An 18,302-nucleotide genomic window follows, 5' to 3' on the forward strand; every position below is an offset into this window, starting at 1 on the left:
TACAATTTGTTTGGTCACCGTCAATATTTTCTTTTATTTTACCTGTTTTAAATTCTCTCAGACTCTCGTTCCGTCTTGGAAGTAAAGCCTGAATTATGGTCCCGCTTTAAATCGACGCAGAGCCTACGGCGTAGGGTACGCGGCGATGCGCGCCGTACGGTGTGCATCGCCGCGTACCCTACGCCGTAAGCTCTGCGTTGGTGTAACGTGGAACCATAAATCAGCCTTAACTGGAAGTTACACGTGTCATTTGTTGATGTTTTTTCCAGGATTCTGATTGGCTGGCATGACGTTACCAGCGTTTTCATGCGGGTCCGTGTAAACAAGGATATTTTTGAAAACGTAGAGGGGAAAATATCCGTTTTCGTAAATACCTGGCTACGTGTAAACGTGGCCTTAGTTATCCGGGAGGGACTTTGAGTAGGAGCCAACTGAGGTGGTTCATGCATTAATTAGGATGACTTCTAGTTGTTGCCCCCCCACCCCGGCCTACTGGGAGGAGGCCTCAAGGCAGGCTTAGGACATGCTGTTGGCATGGGAACGCCTTGGTATCCTCCCTGAGGAGTTGGAAAAGCTGGCTGGGGAGAGACAGGTAACGGCCTCTCTGCTTAGGCCGCTTCCCCCGTGACCCGAACCTGGATGAGCGGGAGATGATGGATGGATCTACTTTACTATCCAGCAATTTTCTGGAAGGACTGCCTTTAAAAAATGTATACCCAAATACATGAATCACAAAATATATAGTAGGAGACATGCAAAATATAACAATTTAGAAAAAAAATCTGTAATTCAAGTTAATCTTTTAAAAATTTAATAAGTAGCAGTCTCATTTTCAGCTCAGCTAGGGGCAGGAAAAGAAGTCGTTTTTCATCTAGATAAACAAAGACGGCTGTTTTCTTTTTTATTAAATTAAAGTTTGAAATGTATCATTTAGAAAATGCTCTACTTACAGTGCATCCAAGGCACACGCTATAAAATATCCATCTCTACCTTGATAATCAACCATCCACACAGTTGTACTCCTCTTTCTTTTTTTCATTAACATGTGATTAAAGGAACTCATCAAATGAGCTTCCCCTCTGTGTGTAGCTGTGTAAATCTGTCCAGTGAAGATCATCCATCTCGGATAATGAGCTCTAAAACACTCCACACTCATCTGCTTCAACAAAACAAAGACTTCCAGACCTCCACTCGCATTCTTCTCTGTTCCCCTGCCTGTCTCACGTTCACTTACTTTGGGTTGGAAAGGGAACTAAACGCATCATGAATCTTGTTAAAAATGAGGAAGGGGGGATCCAACTCGGCAGAAATAGTAACTAAGGGAAGGAAGTTTGCTTTTGTGTCAAAAATCCAAATTAAATCATAGGGGTTTAAAAATAGCTGATGACAATAAGTTGAGTACAATTCAAGACCCCACAGGGACAGACTCGGTCAGTGAGATCATCCTCCTCCCAGTCTGCTTAGAGAAGCATCTGGAACAAAAATATCCAGGAGAGGGAATTTTGGAAGATATAATCTACTATTAATTAAAAAAGCTGGTAGTGCCATATGTTCTTAAGATCTTAACATGCTGAGATTTGGGACATAAAGATGACAGGTCTAATTTTGAATCAGAGGGATAAACATATGCTGCTGGGAAATATTTTCTAAAGTCAGTCTATGGAGACAGGTGATGGAAGTTAAGCAGGAATATATACAGCTGCTGGAACCAGGATTAGTAAAGTCTAAGATAAGAAACAACTTGATTCACTGAAGGTGGAATGTTTCGTCGTCTAAAAGCAAAATAGCCATGTCTGACTATGTGACTGTCTGGCTCCAGCTAACCTGGTGTTCAAGTCGGACCCAACTAAATGGTATCTGTTTCACACAATGACTTGTGTGTGTTAACTCAGCTTTAATATATCCTTCTAGGGCTGCACGATTAATTGTTAAAAAAATCGCGATCTCGATTCATGCTTGAACGCAATCTCATTTCCAAATGACGACGATTTAAAAAAAAAAAAAAAAAATTTTTTTTTTTTTTTTTTTTTTTTAAATATGGCTGCATAAAAAAAGGACTAGGCCTATGTTCTAGGTTGTTGTAGTCCTGTCATGGTCAACTATCATGTTGTCATGTTTGTTATATTTTGTTAATGATTGTGGATTACATTTGGAGAAACATCTACCTTTCTCATCACCTGACACATATTGCACATAAATATTGTTAAAATTGTTATTGTTAAAATTATTTAAAGGCAAGAGAGATGTTTATTGTTTTTATGTTCAATGTCAGCTGTTACAGCAAAAAGCAGCCAGAGGAATAATTTGTTGCCTCAGAACTACAGGATCTGTTACAAGTCCCCTTTCTGAAAGGGTGTTCAACTCAGGGAGGAACAAATATTGTTAAATTGTTATTATTGTTTAAATTATTCAAAGGTTTGTGTAAAGAAGACAAGATGTTTATTGTTATTATATTTTTGTTCAGCTGTTGCAAAGTTAAAGTAATAAGTGCAATAAATTTTATATTGGAAAAAAATCGTGAGAGAATCGTGATCTCAATTCTAAGCAAAAAAATCGTGATTCTCATTTTGTCCAGAATCGTGCAGCCCTATATCCTTCCATGTCTCAGAGAAGCCTGTAATATCCTCAAGTGTCTACACAACTCTTGTTTCCCTCCTCTTTCGTTCTATTGCTTTTGGACGTATGATAATGTGAATAAACATAAAAAACACAATGTGATTTGATTTTTTTTTTTTTTTTTTTTTTTAAATAATAGGAATTTGAAAATAAATAGAGGAATTGGGGGAGAAAAAAACAAATCCAAGATCAGGACCTTTAAGAAAACGAGATTCTCCCATCCCCCCAAAAAACCCCAAAGGGGCAAGAGGGTGCAGACTACCATGGATTTTATAAATTAGGGTTGTGGAAATGTCCTGCAGCCCCAAAGGAGAAGAAGAACCATTACAATATGAATGGCTGTCCATCTCTCTGAGCTCACCTCCCTGACCACTGAAGGTTAACGCATTTAACGAGCTGTGAGGCAGGATTAGCCACACAGAGCTGCTGAAAGCCGGGCTTAACCCTAGAAATACCGCGGACGAGGAGGAAATTTGGACTGAACATGTTGACAGTACACAACAATGTTTCCCTTCATGCGTGAGTCTAAGTGCTGTGACGAGATCTGTAAATGTATTAACTTATATGAATGTTGCTGCTTAGCTTTGTGGAGTCTTGTGCGGTAGAGGACATTTTTCTGTACATATTTTGTTTGATTTATAGACAAGGACTCACCATCCTCACTGGTGTGTGTCTCCGTTCCTCCTTCATTGTCTACTTCCTCTAGGGCTCCATGTTCACTGTAGGGGCTCTCACTGTAGGGAACAACATGCAAACCATCAGCCACATCATGGGTCAAAACATGGTTCACAAACACGTTTTGTCCAGTTATGACGTTCTCAACCATCGCTTTTTTTTTTTTTTTTTTAAATACCATGAAAAGGATTCTAGTAGGAAAAAAAACTAATTTCCACCCTCAAAACCCCCTGTCACTTCACAGCACACTGAAGATGACAATTAAGGAGACATATAGGAAGTTCAAACAGCTGTCATTAACAGTATTCTGTGTGTCTGCGGTCGGGCCTCTTTTTCTGGCACCGTGCTGCGACAGCCGGCAGTAATGCCACACAGCTATCTCTGCAGATTATCCCCGTCAGGAACTGAGCATCTCCTCTCGTGCCAATATGTCAATGACCACCTCCCTCTTCAGCAAGAAAAAGGAGAGAGGATGCCAGGACAACAAATCTCAGAGGGGCTTCGTGAGAATTGCTGGGAGACAAGGCTGCGCTCAGACAAGTGATTACCTCTGTCAGCCTCAAAAGAGACCAATAAAACAGGTTTAACAAGTGACAAAAACCCTGATTACAGATGTGAAGCTGGCATGGAGCCTCACGTTCGACCTGTCTGACTTCAGTGTGTGCTGTGTTTTCACTAGTCATCGATTCCTTTACAGGAGACCTCTTTTTTCCCCTTCTTGCTGTAATGTAATTAAAGTGATTGTTTCAGCCTGTCCCACTGACAAAGAAGTTCATGGAAACCCAGAGCTGATACATGCTTTATATTAGCGTGTTCCTTAACCACTGCTACTAAACTGAAGTGTTATTACTCATCTACTCCACAGACGTACTAATAAGACGGCTACAGTAGCCTAATAAACGGGCTCCTGCATACCTGCATGTTTAGTGAGACTCCAATTAAAGAGATCTGGCTGCGTGCCTTTGTGCCATTCACAAAAATGGTATGAGAAAATCACCACCATCTGCCAGACCTTGAGAGCTACATCTCGTTTGGGAAATCTGAGCAGCTGTGTGCAGTGACTTCACTGGAATGTTTTCCACCTTTGCCTTTAATAATAGATAACCTGTGACTTGACCCATGGACAGCTGCGACAGGATGTTCTGGCAGCTAGACCGTGACTTGAAGCGGCGCAACAAACTAAGCCACAATCTGAGATACAACTTTATCAGGGTTTATACACCAATCCTTATGTTAAATTTAATACCAATTTAATACCTTTTTCACTACCTTCAGATTTAAAAAAAAAACTGTCACAACATTAAGTGTTAATCACGGACCTTTTAACATTAATACAGATTTTGACCTATAGAACACTGTACAGAACAGATTTATAGACTCATTGATGTTGACCAGATGTTTCACATTTATTTCACTTTGTGAATGACAATAAAATAGACTGCTTAAAATGTAAAAGGTAAAAAATAATACCAATTTAAAAAAAAAATACCTCTGACAGTGAATTTAACACTTTTAATGGCCTTAAATTTGGCAATTTTCATTTCTCACTTTTTAATACTTTTTAAAACCCCGCGGAAACCCTGTTTATATTCAATAAATTCCGAACTTTCTCGATACATTTTTGTGTTTTTCTCACCAGTAGTCTCCACCAGCCATGCACTTCTCATAGATGGGCCCATCCAGTTCTTTGGCATCAGGGAAGATGCTCTCATAGTGGATAATAATGGTTTTGACGATCTCGTTTACATGAGCCTGGCAGGAAACCTGATCTTGGGTGTCAGGCGTGGGCATGAGTGTGGGGCCGAAACATATGGCCAAGTTGTATGGGTCCATCATGTTCTCATCACTGTACTGGGACAGACTGGAAATGGAGAAACAACCTTAAAAGCTTTCACAAGTTCTAAACAGTTAGATAAAAAAATGAATACACCATCTAGTGTTAATAGACTTACTGGTTTAGGAAGGCAAAGAGGTAACGCATCACAATGAGGACTGATCTGGGAATGGTCAGGAGGATCTTGCGGATGTACAGCGCCCTCTCATACAGGTTCTCTATTCCTGCAGCAGCGGAAAGACACAGAGGTGACATACTTAAAAACTGTGATAACAACATTGCCACAGTCGAGGAGTGGGTGAGAGCGCGGGTGGAGGTTATGTGTGTATAGGCAACAGGAAATGTATTGCTCTGTGTTTGTGACCTTCAACTCAACTGAAGTTCCTCTGCTGACATCACAGAGGAAGAGGAAGGAGGGAAGGAAGTTTAAAAGTCTCCATTAGCACTGGACAAGAAGGATACCGAGCAGACTCTCCTCATAATGAAAACATGTTACTTTTGCATCTATATATTGTTTTCAATCTTTCATGTGTCTTCCATCTTTCGAAGATAGAGTATAATATTCAGAAAAAAAAGGGAACTTCTCTGAACCTTTTAACTCTTTCTGCCGTATCGTATGTAAGGCCTTTGTGTCTTTCATTATCATACCATTTGCTTCAGTTGGAGGAGCCTGTTTTACTTGGCTGAGCTGGGTCTGTGCTGGCTGCTAAAAATAGTCACGTCACCCTCCAGTCACTCGGTACCATTTGGGATATAGGCCTCAGGGACGCTTGTTCTGCATTTCATTTTTCATGAATTTCTAACTTGGATTCTGTGCAGCTCATTGCAGAAGCTTTTACTTTTAAAAAGACCTACTTAAATGCGGACGTACATCGCCAAACACATGTGGAAGCTCCTCTGTATTAAATATTCCAGATGAAAATTCAAAAATACCACAGCAGATAAATGGAAGCGTGATCTCATATCTGGTTAGAGCGAACACTGGCATCACTGGCATGCTGAGCAAAGGAATGTAAACAGGGAATTCCCATCACTCATCAAACACAAATGTGTGAAGGTACACCCAGGAAACACACTTCACACACTGGTGATTACACTAAAGCTTGCTTGAACACACAAAGCCCGCTTACGCAACATGCACACTCACACAATCTCCTCAAGGTATTCCAGCCCATGAGCCTGTGTGAGTTTGGGGACATTCGGCTGTTCTTTAACAAAGCTGAGACACCTCCCCATGTAGTGACTTAAAAGATCAAGAAAACCCACACAAAGAGCTGATTGAGCCAACTCGCAGTCAACATGACAATGTGACTATTCTTGAGAGGACTCTGCTACAGATTCAGCTCGGCGCTGTGAACATTTAACATTCCAGCACAATTCTGTGGTCAGCTTTGTGCCACAAATGACAAAAAATATCCCTCTCAGTCCTCAACCAAATACCTCACAGTAGCACCCAAACAGAGAGGAGAACACAACTATTTGTGTTTAGAAATATACAATTAATTTCAAAGATTTTACCTACGGAGTTGGATCATGTTTAATAAGTGACAACAGACTTTAGAAGGGTTACAGTAAAAGGTTAGGAACAACTACTGAGGCCGAAGAGAATAAAACAGTTATACAGACATGATTTGAGCTAACATTTAGAGGGGATGTAAACTTATTTGGCAGTCAGGATGTGAAAACTGGGGATCTTCATCCAATCAAGTCTGAATATTAAGGGGGAAAAAAACTACTTTATGGGGATATTTGGTTGTTAAATAAAAAAAAGCAAGAAACAAATGCACTTGAAAAGTGCTTCATTGACACAATGCAAATTTGTGTTCTTACTGATGCATGACAGCAGATCATTGAACCTCTCTTTAGGAAAAAGAGGGTTTTCCAGACCACGGAAATACAGTTTGAGAACTCCAGCCACTGAATTGATGTCGTGGTTATTCTCGTCATCTGTCAGAGGGTCGTTTCCTTAAAAAAACAAAACAAAAAAAACATCAAGTCAACATCTTTAATAATTAAAATGCATAACTTTAATTACAGCATACCCATTTAACATTTCCCTTCCGTTAAAATAATTCACATGATATTTCGCAATGAAATGACACATATACACATATGTATATTTAAAGACATAAATAAAGTACCTCTTTCAAATGAGTTTTTGATGTCATTGACTTCCAACTGGGATCCAGACACCCGAAATATTCCTTGATGCTGGAGGCCTGTAGAGGTAGAGACAAAGACAAGTGTTTGGACGGTGAGTAACAGGAGCATGGTAAGGCAAAGATGCACTCAAATCAAGTTCAGATGGCAAAAAAGATTCATTTGTTACATCTAAAAAGGCACACAATGTTCAATAAGCACCTCGACTTTGCTAATTAAAAATCATGCGTCTGGAATACTGCAGCCACACTTTGCGTAAGTGTCTTCAAGCTGGAATAAAGACCTTAATGAGCGGAGAGATCATTCAGTGAAATGAGTTTTTCATCTTTAACATTTCCAGCAGAACTTTTATATTACTTCTATATTCATTGTGGCCGCCACTGCAGGCGACAATTTGTGTTGGGTTGTGTGAAAGTGTGAGGGACATAATGCAGTTTGACTTTTTCGACCTGTACGGTGGAGATGAAAAAAGTCCAGCACTTAAGCTGCCTCTGCTGCTCCATGAGGACAAATACCCCATCAAACAGATGGATCTCATGATCGTCACACGTGAATGTGCTAGGTCTCAAACTTCTTTTGGAATCTCTTTTAAATCTAGTTAATTTTCATACTCCACATATTTCAATCTACTGTAAGCTGTCCCACAGTGTGAGCAGCTGACTGGAAAGGCCTGTGCTGCTGTAAACAGGATGGAATCTGTATATTCCCATCACAGTGACTGAAGAGGAACAGACTCAAACCCCAACTTGAAAACTACGGCATGAACACACCCAAACAATTAACATCTTCTGCAGCATTGCATGTTACTAAAAGTAGATTGCAGTGGAAAATTACACAGGTCACAGTGTGTTTATGTGAGAAATGAAATACAGAGATCAGTTTATGGCTGGCCTCGGTTGAAGCGGCGACGAGTGACTCACCATACAGATTTATGTAGCGAATGCAGCTTTCAACCACACGGGGGATGGCCTGTCCCGAGTCCTACGGAGGCAAAGTCGGCAAAAATCACTCACGTTTCAGATTATGCATCATTTGTTCTGTCACGTAAAAGTGATCTACTGTAGAGCCTGACCAATATCACATCTCAATGACATCAAATATGATACAAATGAGATCTGAAATAGGTTGATATTTTCTTTTGAGACATGTCACATGTTTAGGTTAGAAAATACAATTTCTAACAATAAATTTAACATAGTAATACATTTTGAGGAGAAAATCCAAATGATTTTACTTATTAAAATAAAAACAGAATAAAATAATTAAAAAATAAGTACCCTAACTGCTTTCAGACTTATTTCTTATCTGCTATACATGCTGTAGTTGATAAATTGTGATCAATGTGCTGATGTATTGGTTAGGCTCTAATAAGTGATGATCAATATGATATTAAACAAACATGCACACCAACAGTGTGGGTAAAGTTAAGAAATGCAGTTCTAAACATTCTTGAGACAGACTAAGAAGACTTTCCCTCATTAGTTTGTTCATGTTGTTAAAAGCTAAAGTATTGCCTTTAGAGTTGTTTATTTGACAAGAGCCAGTTTAAAGTGCCACATGGTCAACATGGAGCTCTCGGCAGAAATGCGGAAATGAGCGGTAGAAGCTTGGCCTCCTCTCATGCACTTAGATGTGGAGTACACTCTTGTTGTGGCTTGGTGCCTGCAGCCCCTGCAACCAAGTGCTGGATAGAGACTCTGTAGGTGCTTTTAACAATATAGTGAATTTTATTTCTGCAGACCTCAAGAGTATAGAATGGGCCTGAACACAAAAAAATAAAAAACATGGCAAAATTGATCACAGTAGAGCCGTGATGCACAGGCCGAGGTGCAGATAATTTGAGAGTCTTTTTGTGTTATAATTTGTATAAAAACACCTAAACATGCTATCTGATGCAAGATCTCTTTTGAAACAGAAAATCTTTTACTCCGTCTGACCAAGTCTGCTCACAAAAGACAAGTCATTTGCAATAACTTATGAAGAACATGAAATGAAAATGTTCTTAATGCAGGACAGATAAAAGTAATAAGCAAGCAGCCCAAGCAACCCCAAGATGCCTCAGAGTGTCTACCTGATGTCGAGTGTGTGAGTTCCGTCGTCCACGGCTACAGAGGAATATCGCAAGATTCAGACAAGGACAGAAAAGAGAGACAGGGGAAAAAAAGAAAAAAAAAGCAAGATTCAGGTTAGGACCGCAGCAGCTGCCCACCAAAGCCTTTTCTGACAAAGCACCTTCATTCCAGCACAAAACCCATAAGTGATTAATGTGAGCTCGACGGGAACAGGCAGGGTAAGACATGGCCACCTGTGGGGGAGGGCATGGGGGGGAAGGGGCGAGGGTGAGAAGGCCGGAAGAGGGAGGCAGCACCCTTATTAGCCTGGCATTTGCTCCCCAACTTCCATTTATTCTGCTGTTTTCACTGGTTCCTGCTCCCACTGTGGAAGAGGAACCAGGGAAGCTAATGGGCAAATACTTTTATTGCTCCGGCCGATTTCCCTCTCCTCTTGCGACCCTCCAAATTTATTGGTCCCACTGTAAAGCTCAGGCGCCGACTCCCAATGCTCACCGACTCATGAGAAAAGTTTCCCCGTCTTAACAAAAATACATATTTCTTTGCTGTTGTGGTCATTATTGTTTGTGAATGAATGATGATTGAATACTAAGATGCTGTGAGGAACCCACTAGTGGTCAGAAAGCCAGAGCAAGACAGGAAAATAGATAAGAAGGAGAGCCAAGTCAACCTGAAGAATAGAAATCGGTACCTTGATAAATGCTTCCATATTGCCATTAAATAACCTAACATTAAAAACGGAGCGGGGTCTAGCCCGCCGGTTGACAGTGTGCGTTTTGAGCAGCCCATTGGGATGTCTAGAACACAAAGAATGCATTAGAATAATCAAACAATGCCAGTTTCATTTCAAAGAGGTTTGAAGTTTATTCTCTGACCACCTTCAGAAACCTGAGCTGAAGTTAAGGCCGACTAATCTTTAAAACCTTTCGCCTCCATGTGATGGACAGCTGAAATATGCTATTATCAGACACCGCTGAAACTCATGAATTGACTTATTCTTTATACTTTTTTTCCCTCCTTTCCCCAAAAGATATAACAGATCACAGTGAAACTCCGGACCTACTGAGAGAATCATATCAGTCAGCAGCCACCAACGACAGTCCCTGCAGGGGACAATGTGTGTTAGGTTGTGAGAATGTGTGTTAGTGTGAGGGATATAATGCAGTTCGACCTCCGTTGACCTGTACGGTGGAGGTAGGGCTGGGCGATATGGACCAAAAGTCATATCTCGATATTTTCTAGCTGAATGGCGATACTCGATATATATTGATATTTTTTCTGTGCCATAATTGGGGTTTCCCCCAAAGCATTATAGCATAGCATGTCTGTTAGCTTCTTTTTTTTCTGAGGCAAACCCTTAAAAAAACAGTCAGTTTTAATACAAAGCCTCGTGCCAAATGTCACACAGGTTCCTTTATTAACAGAGGTCTGCACAATATCAAAATGTATAAAACAAATGAAATAAAAATAAACTGCCTGCATATATAGAATAAAAATGCTTCTTGAATAAAATAAGACAAATATCCCTTTCCTGCATAACAATCAAATTCAAATACACTGTGCAATTAATACAATGTAGACAGTAACAGGCAGACTTTTCCACTGAGGTTGACAGTTGTGCAAATAACAAAACATTTGTGAAAATCTCAAATAAAACATTCAAGTCAATTTGTCACAAAATAAGCTATATCAAAATCAAAAAAAAAATTTTTTTTTTTTTTTTAAAATCGATATAAACGATATTGTCTCGTACCATATCGCGTTTGAAAATATATCGATATATATATTAAAATCTCGATATATCGCCCAGCCCTAGGTGGAGGTGAAGAGAGTCCAGCACTTTGGCTGCTTCTGCTGCTCCACCCACTTTAGGGGGCAGTCCACTTGATGACTGTGTAAACTTTTAATACCTTCTCTTTGATTCAGTTTCTTATTCCACAGACAAGGACCAGACCATAGTGAATCAGTTCATTTAGATGGAGGCCACCTCTGGTTTCAGTCCAGTTGTATTGGTCAACAACAGTGTGATTACTGCATTCACATGGGATAAAACAAGCTAAATGAACCACTTGATAAAATGAACTTAAAGTTGTCTTAAGCCATTGGTTCCAAAAGTGAGTGTGGGGTGTATTGACCATAGACTGTATAACAATTGACGAAGCATTCGGTCACATGGCCCAGTTGTTTTTTTTTTGTACTGGGTCAGCCATGTTGGTCAGCAAGCCGACGGGAACATGCCCACCACATGTCAAAGAAAGTAAGCTCCTTCAGCTGAACCCCACCGAAATATCTGCAGAGAGATGTTTCCAGCAGGATATACTGTTAACATGTCAACACGATGGCGAAATCAAAAATGACCACGTGTTTAATTGACCCTAGGTAAATAAAAGTTGGTTAGCCCCCGAGGGCCAACAATTTGGGATTTAAAGGAGAATTTGCAATGCCAGTGGTGGGGCGGAGAAGTCCCTGAAAAGGGGGCCCCGTCTCCAACTCTCGCTCTTGTTGCATCTTACATAGACAAACCTGATGAGAGTGAGTCTATCAAAATGAAAAAGAAGCTATCCATCCGACAACAAAAAAGGAAGGGCAAAAAAAACAACAAAGAACAAGAGGAGCAAAAAGATAATACATGAGTTAATTTAGCTCAGGGCAGCTCAGTCTGTCCTGCTGATGTTGAGTGTCACAGTAAAGACACCTGCAATCAACTTGTTTACTCAAAAAATGGCGCACCACTTCTTTTAAACCAAAGGGGGGCCCACCAGACAAGTTTGAGCACCACCGACTTAAGGGAACCTAACCATAAAGGTATGTAAGCATCTTGAAATATTTAACGAAACATGGCAAATCATTTCAAGTGTAAGGAGATTATGATATCATGCAATGGACTACAAAACAATAACCATGCAAACTGTTTTTTTTCTTGTTTAAAAATAGAAGTGGGTTCAAATCATAATGTATATTAAATGTATATGTATATATATGCTGTAAAACACAATTACAATATCTAACTACATGATTCTCCTGCTTTCACTGAGGATTTCACATGGAAATCCCGTGAACTGTCTTTGCCTTGATGAGCTGCAGCACCTGATACAAGCTTTTGCCAGTGTTCAAAGAAGAAAAGTTAAGTACTTTACTTTTAATGTGTATGGAATGTAACACGTGTACATGTGATGGTGTGTGTTTTACCTTGTGGTCATGTAGTCAGCTCTGTGACCTGCAGCAAGTAGAAAAAAGAATGACAAGGGATGTGAAGTTAGCTGTGCAGCCATGCCAGGACCTGTCTCTGAGAACCCTACGGCGCAATGTGCACACAGCCAGTGAAGCATTAGAAGCCTGCCATCTGTCTGCAACCGCTGGCCTCTGGATCAGCACAAGCAACACCCATACACACACCGACAGTTGTACGTATTCATCCACGTCCCACCTCACAGCTTGACTTCAACACCTGAGCTACATAACATTTATAGTGCACACATTTGCTGTGATATAGTTGTATGTTAAACAACCGAAAGCTACAGATTTTGACAAAGAAATTGAAATTCAGCACAAAATCACATCCAAATGGTTTTTCATTAACAACTGACCATCTGGTCCTGTGAACAGGATGTGACCTGTCTCTGTATCTGAGTGACTCATACGTTACTTCAGCTCATTGACAACAGTACGATTAAAGAGCATGTGGGAGAAGAAAGACATTTTCTCTCTGATTTATTAGTTCACAGCTCCAATACTGAATAAAGAGGATGTTTGACAGAGACCACCAGGACTGTAGGTTGGAAAGAAATGACAGATACTCAGCGAGATGCCACCAGTGTGGAACAAGGAGAGCCTGCTGCATGACCCCAACTCCTCTAATACATGGCAGTCCATTAAATAGGGAGCAAATCAGTCACTAAGAAGGATAATACAAATTCACAATCCCTCTCAGCTCTGGCTTGCCTGGCTAAAACTCAGATTATCATCTAAGAGCTTTGACTATTGGGAAAAAAAAGGCAAACAATGGGAAGTTTGCCAAGGAAAAGACTAGAATTGCTGAACTTGGAAAAAGCTGTTACATTTAATAAGGAATTCAGTAAACAATTAGGGGCTAATGTACCCCGAGGAAATACTCGCAAAATAACAGTATCTAATACATAATGAGAACATAAACAGTGGGAACTGCAAGAAGAGAGCAAATAAAGGGATTTTGATCATACCGTCACCAAGTGTCCTCTTCAGCAAGTCATGTTTGGCCTGCAGCTTGGAGATGAGATTACTGCCCTCCAGATATTCACGGAATTTCTGTTGGGAATGGAGAGTAATTACACAGCAGCCCTGAGTGCCAGCCAGAGAGCCAGCTCTCAAGACGGCAATCTATGATAAAGCCGCCAAGGGCAAAGGACATACTGAGAACCTTTTTAAAGCCTTTATCGGAGCATGTCCATCTCCCCGTTTGAACAAGATAGCAGTTTGCTTTACTAAATGGAAATCTTTTCAGAAAGGTTCACCTCTACCAGTTTTTTACCAAAAAAAATCTGAAGTCAGCTAGACTTTACTTTGAAAGAAAAAGAAAACAATCTTAAATATCCACTTCTGTAGAAAAAAATACAACTTTAAAAATTTGGAAGGAAGGGAAAGGCTTCAAATATACAGTATACAACCTCAACTCCCCAAAAGTTGGGACCCTGTGTAAAATGCAAATAAAAACAGAATGCAATGATTTGGAAAACTCATAAACCCATATTGTAGTCCCAATAGAAAAGAAACAACATATCAGGTGTTGAAACTGAGACATTTTGCCATTTTTTGGAGGATATAAGCTTATTATGAATTTGATAACACATCTAAAAAAAAACAAAAAAACAAAAGAATAGAAGATTAGTTCAAAAACAACTAGAGGAGCAATTGACATTTGAATTCCAAAATTAGGTTAATCAGAAACATATCAGTCACACGACTGGATGAAAAAGGAGCATTTCAGCGAGGCAGAGCCTCTTAGATGTAAAGATGGGCCAACATTAACCAATGTATCAAAAATGTATCAAGAAAATGTTCTTCAATGTAAACCTCTGATGACTTGAAAACCCCATCATCTAGAGTCTATAAAATCAAAAGATTTAGAGAATCAGGAGGAATCTCTGTATGCATCGGACATGGCCGGAGGTCAAAACTAGATGTCCGTAATTACTGGGCCTTCAGGTGGCACTGCATAAAAAACAGGCAGGATTTTGAGGCAAAATGGAAATCATGGACATTTTTTTGGAAGTCATGGACACAGTGTCCTGCAGATTACAGAAAGAGAGAACTTCCAGCTTGTTGTCAGTGCACCTCTGATAGTACAGGGTTGCACTAGTGCCTATGGTGTGGGGCGCTTACACATCTGGAAATGCACCATCAATCCTGAAAAGTACATGCATGTTTTAGAGCAACATCTGCCCCCCTCCAAACAACGTCTCTTTCACAGAAAGCCTTGCATATTACAGCAAGACTAGGCTAAACTACATACTGAATCCAACACAACAGCGTGGCTTTCCAGGAGAAGAGTCCAGGTGCTGAATTGCTCAGTCTGGTCAGAACTTTCACCAGTAGAAAAGATTTGACACATCATGAAACAAAAATTCCTCCAACGAAGGCCCAGGAATGTCAGGAGCTACAGTCCTGCATCAGGCAAGAATGGGACATTTCTCTCCTAAAACTCAGCTCAGCTGGTCTCCTCACTTCTCAGATGTTTACAGACGGTTGTTAAAAAAAGAGGGGTTTTAAACAATCATAAATAATCACCCAGTTCCAAGTTTTTTTTTAGATATATTGGTGCCATCAAATTCAAAATGAGCTAATACTTCCCATTAAATGATACATTGCCTTAGTTTCAACATCTGATATGTTGTTTATGATCTATTGGGCATAAAATATGTGTTTATGAGATTTGCACATCATTGCATCTTCCAGCGCCCAGGGAGCAATTAGGGTTTAGGGCCTTGCTCAGAGGCCCAAGTGGTTACCTTGGTTACTATCTGGAAGCTGGGTCCTCCAGACCCGAGCCCACCTCTGTAACCATTAAACTACCACCCCCACATGTTTTTAGGATGCAGAAATAAACAAAAGTCTTTAACAAAATCTGTTCACAAGCTCTTTTCCATTAGTTAAGGCAGAACTCTTCCCCGCACTCACCATGAAGTAGAACTGCTCCGTCTCTTGCTGGTTGGCCCTCCTCTTGGCAATGCTGGGCTTGCTGAGATATGTCTCTGACACAGTAGATTTGACCGATTCGGTGGAGCGGCTGTGGTGGAAGCACTCGGACACGTCGTAGTCTTCAATTGTTACCATGTCCTGGATGGTGGTCAGGGTGGCCTCTGAGGTCTTCTTGACCTGTTCAGGAGCAGGTGAAGAAGTGTTCAGAGCAGGAGGCTTGATGCCATCTCCTCACTATCACACCATACAAAGCAGCTCATTTCTCCAGGCTCTCAAAAACACACTATCCATCCCCCGACACCTCTGAAAAATTCAGGTGCTTTCTGACAAGACATATTCTTCTCAGAAAAATCCACTAGGTGTTGAACGGGGCTCTCAGCCAAAGCAATGACTCACAGGCTTTTAAGATTCTTTTTTATTACTTCCTCCACCCCGTCAACAGCGCTTCTTCCCAAGCATGTGAATGTCAGGACTTAGTCAAGCATGGTCTTTGCACTTAGTGCAAAAGATCCTCTTGTGGTGCAAGAGCTGCAGGCCAAGGCTGTATCCATTATACAATGACATAAGACAACACAACATGGGCATGAAAATGAATAAAGCAAATGCATCTGTATCAGTGGCTTGTAGGAGAATGATGTCTCTAATGTGCAGAGTAAAAAAGAACTCAGAAAAAACAGGGCTGATGGTGAAATTCAGTCTTTCGACCAAAAACCTGGTTAATGATGCGATTCTTTCGTTCGAAATATAATAAAAAGTGTCACATATACATAATTTAACACCTAAAAATTGCCAACACATCCCCCTGATACATCTTAACAACTCTTCTGCTCTATCTTGCCCGTTGGCGCATTCAGCGTTCAGGCTCCGCTTTTCAGCGCATGAATTTGTTTTTGACCGCAGGATAAAACATATGATGTGAAAAAGACGTCAGTTGCACGAAGAGTACAGCCTGGTGCCTGAAAGTTTCCGGTCCTGGACAATACTTATATTGAGGAGAAAAGCTGAAAGACAGAGTTTAGCAGCACAGGGAGAGAGGGGAGTGTATTGTTTGTTTAACGGGGTAAAAGATTTAGAAAGATAGAGACTGTGATCTTGACTGGATTTATCACCCAATGACTTTCTAAACACGTTTTGCTTATAATGTTCATTTAGTTCTGTTGTCTTTACTTTTTGCATATCTATTTGAAAGTTACTCTTACTAAGAGAAGAGCATGCATTTTGTCGTTTTCTTTATAGTTTCTACATATCATAGACATTGTATGAATGAGTAGGTTTTCTTTCCCCGATGTTTCAGGATGAGATGACAAAAATTCCGTTGTTTCTGAGATTTTTATTAGGCTCTTTCCCTTTCATTTTTACCATAATGATAGAAACTAATTACCTAATTGCCATCAGATGTGTGACTGAACTGTGGTCTATAGAATAAACGAGAGCCTTTTTATCATAGGAGTGCAGTCCTGAACACTCCTTTTATTCAAGTGTTCATAACAACAGTAAAGAGATTATCCAAACAGGAATTACACCTACAGACCAAATAAAGCTTTGCAAAATGCTGTACTCACAAACAATCTGCCTCGTGGCCAGACTGTGTGAAAACAGCTGAAGCACAGTTTGGTTCTGTCCACTGTAGCCTTGCGGCTCTCTGCTACTGGTGGATTAGTATCGCCAGCCACGAACATACAGGCCTGACTCTTTGACAAGGCACAGACAAAGCCATTTCTTTGTCATACCATATATCAACAGACTAATTTGCACAAATCCTCGTGGGTTTCCTAGTTCATGGTTGAAGCACAAAATTTTTCTTTATGACGAAAGCCCTACTGCCACTGCAGCACAGGAAGCAGCATCTATGAGACATCACATCAAAAGGTTCTGGGAAAAAAAGCAACATTTGATCGCAAAAGTCAGTAACATACTGATCATTACTGAAACTTCAATATCTGTGTTATAAGCTAAAAAAAAGCATCATTATATCACCATATACATATATATATATATATATATATATATATATATATGGTCATATAATGAAAAGATTATAGCATTAGCATAGACCTTTATGTTCGAAAGCCTTTAGAAAATGAAGGAAAAACAATAACAAAGAGAAAAAGAAAAAAGATAAGGAGCGGGGGTGTAGCGGTTGTCAAAAGTCAGTATGAGTCATTGACATGGAAAAGCTGCAGGGTAAAAGAAGCCTGGAAAAAACATACTTTTCTGAGAAAAATCCAACAAAATACTTCCTTAAATTGCTAATCTGAAAACTCTGTTTGGCCATCTTAGTTTCATCATGAAGGTCAGGGGAGCTCTGAGTGGCACAAATGAGAGGTCTCTCCTATTTATTCTCAATCAGTTCCCGAACAGCGACTCAAAAAAAAAGGGGGTCTGATGTCAAATGAAAGAACAAGATGGAGTTTTGGAGTAAACAGTTATATAACAGAGTCTCAGCGTTAAAAAAAAAAGAACTCAAAAACACTAGCATGTCTTTCGTGTGTTTATGTGATGGATATCAGCAGTGAAATGGATGTTCAGACAGACAATATGGATGTAGTTGCATAGAGCAAAAAAGACTGTAGGTATAGCTTATCAACCTTACACTTTTCATCTTAATTAGAAAAATAAAGCTTTCAAAGCATTATGGCACGTCCGTAGAATAGGTATATATCTTTTGCACATTTTTGGGTTCTTTCTCCGCCAGGCAACCTCATCCCCGGTGGCCTCATGGAGCCGAGAGGCCCAGCAGTCATCATGAGGACAGGAGCCCACATATGAAA

The 18,302-nt window shown here is 40.1% G+C and overlaps 1 protein-coding gene across 4 annotated transcripts in view; it reads right to left on the reverse strand.

Moving 5' to 3' along the window:
• Positions 1-18,302, reverse strand: part of srgap1a (SLIT-ROBO Rho GTPase activating protein 1a) — an 89,207-nt gene that overhangs the window by 14,084 nt on the left and 56,821 nt on the right. For 2 of the 4 annotated variants that reach the window (XM_061721394.1, XM_061721393.1), the window contains exons 9-18: positions 15,511-15,708; positions 13,557-13,641; positions 12,547-12,574; positions 9,357-9,390; positions 8,206-8,266; positions 7,267-7,344; positions 6,956-7,090; positions 5,244-5,349; positions 4,928-5,152; positions 3,271-3,350 (exon numbers count right to left, since the gene is read on the reverse strand). In XM_061721394.1, coding sequence (XP_061577378.1) covers positions 3,271-3,350; positions 4,928-5,152; positions 5,244-5,349; positions 6,956-7,090; positions 7,267-7,344; positions 8,206-8,266; positions 9,357-9,390; positions 12,547-12,574; positions 13,557-13,641; positions 15,511-15,708 — 1,030 coding nt within the window. Of the gene's footprint in view, positions 1-3,270; positions 3,351-4,927; positions 5,153-5,243; positions 5,350-6,955; positions 7,091-7,266; positions 7,345-8,205; positions 8,267-9,356; positions 9,391-10,048; positions 10,155-12,546; positions 12,575-13,556; positions 13,642-15,510; positions 15,709-18,302 lie in introns of all 4 variants that reach the window. The other 2 variants (XM_061721392.1, XM_061721391.1) reach the window with 1 other exon arrangement.

This window comes from Cololabis saira, chromosome 5 (assembly GCF_033807715.1).
Source record: "Cololabis saira isolate AMF1-May2022 chromosome 5, fColSai1.1, whole genome shotgun sequence".
Taxonomy (NCBI): Eukaryota; Metazoa; Chordata; class Actinopteri; order Beloniformes; family Belonidae; genus Cololabis; species Cololabis saira.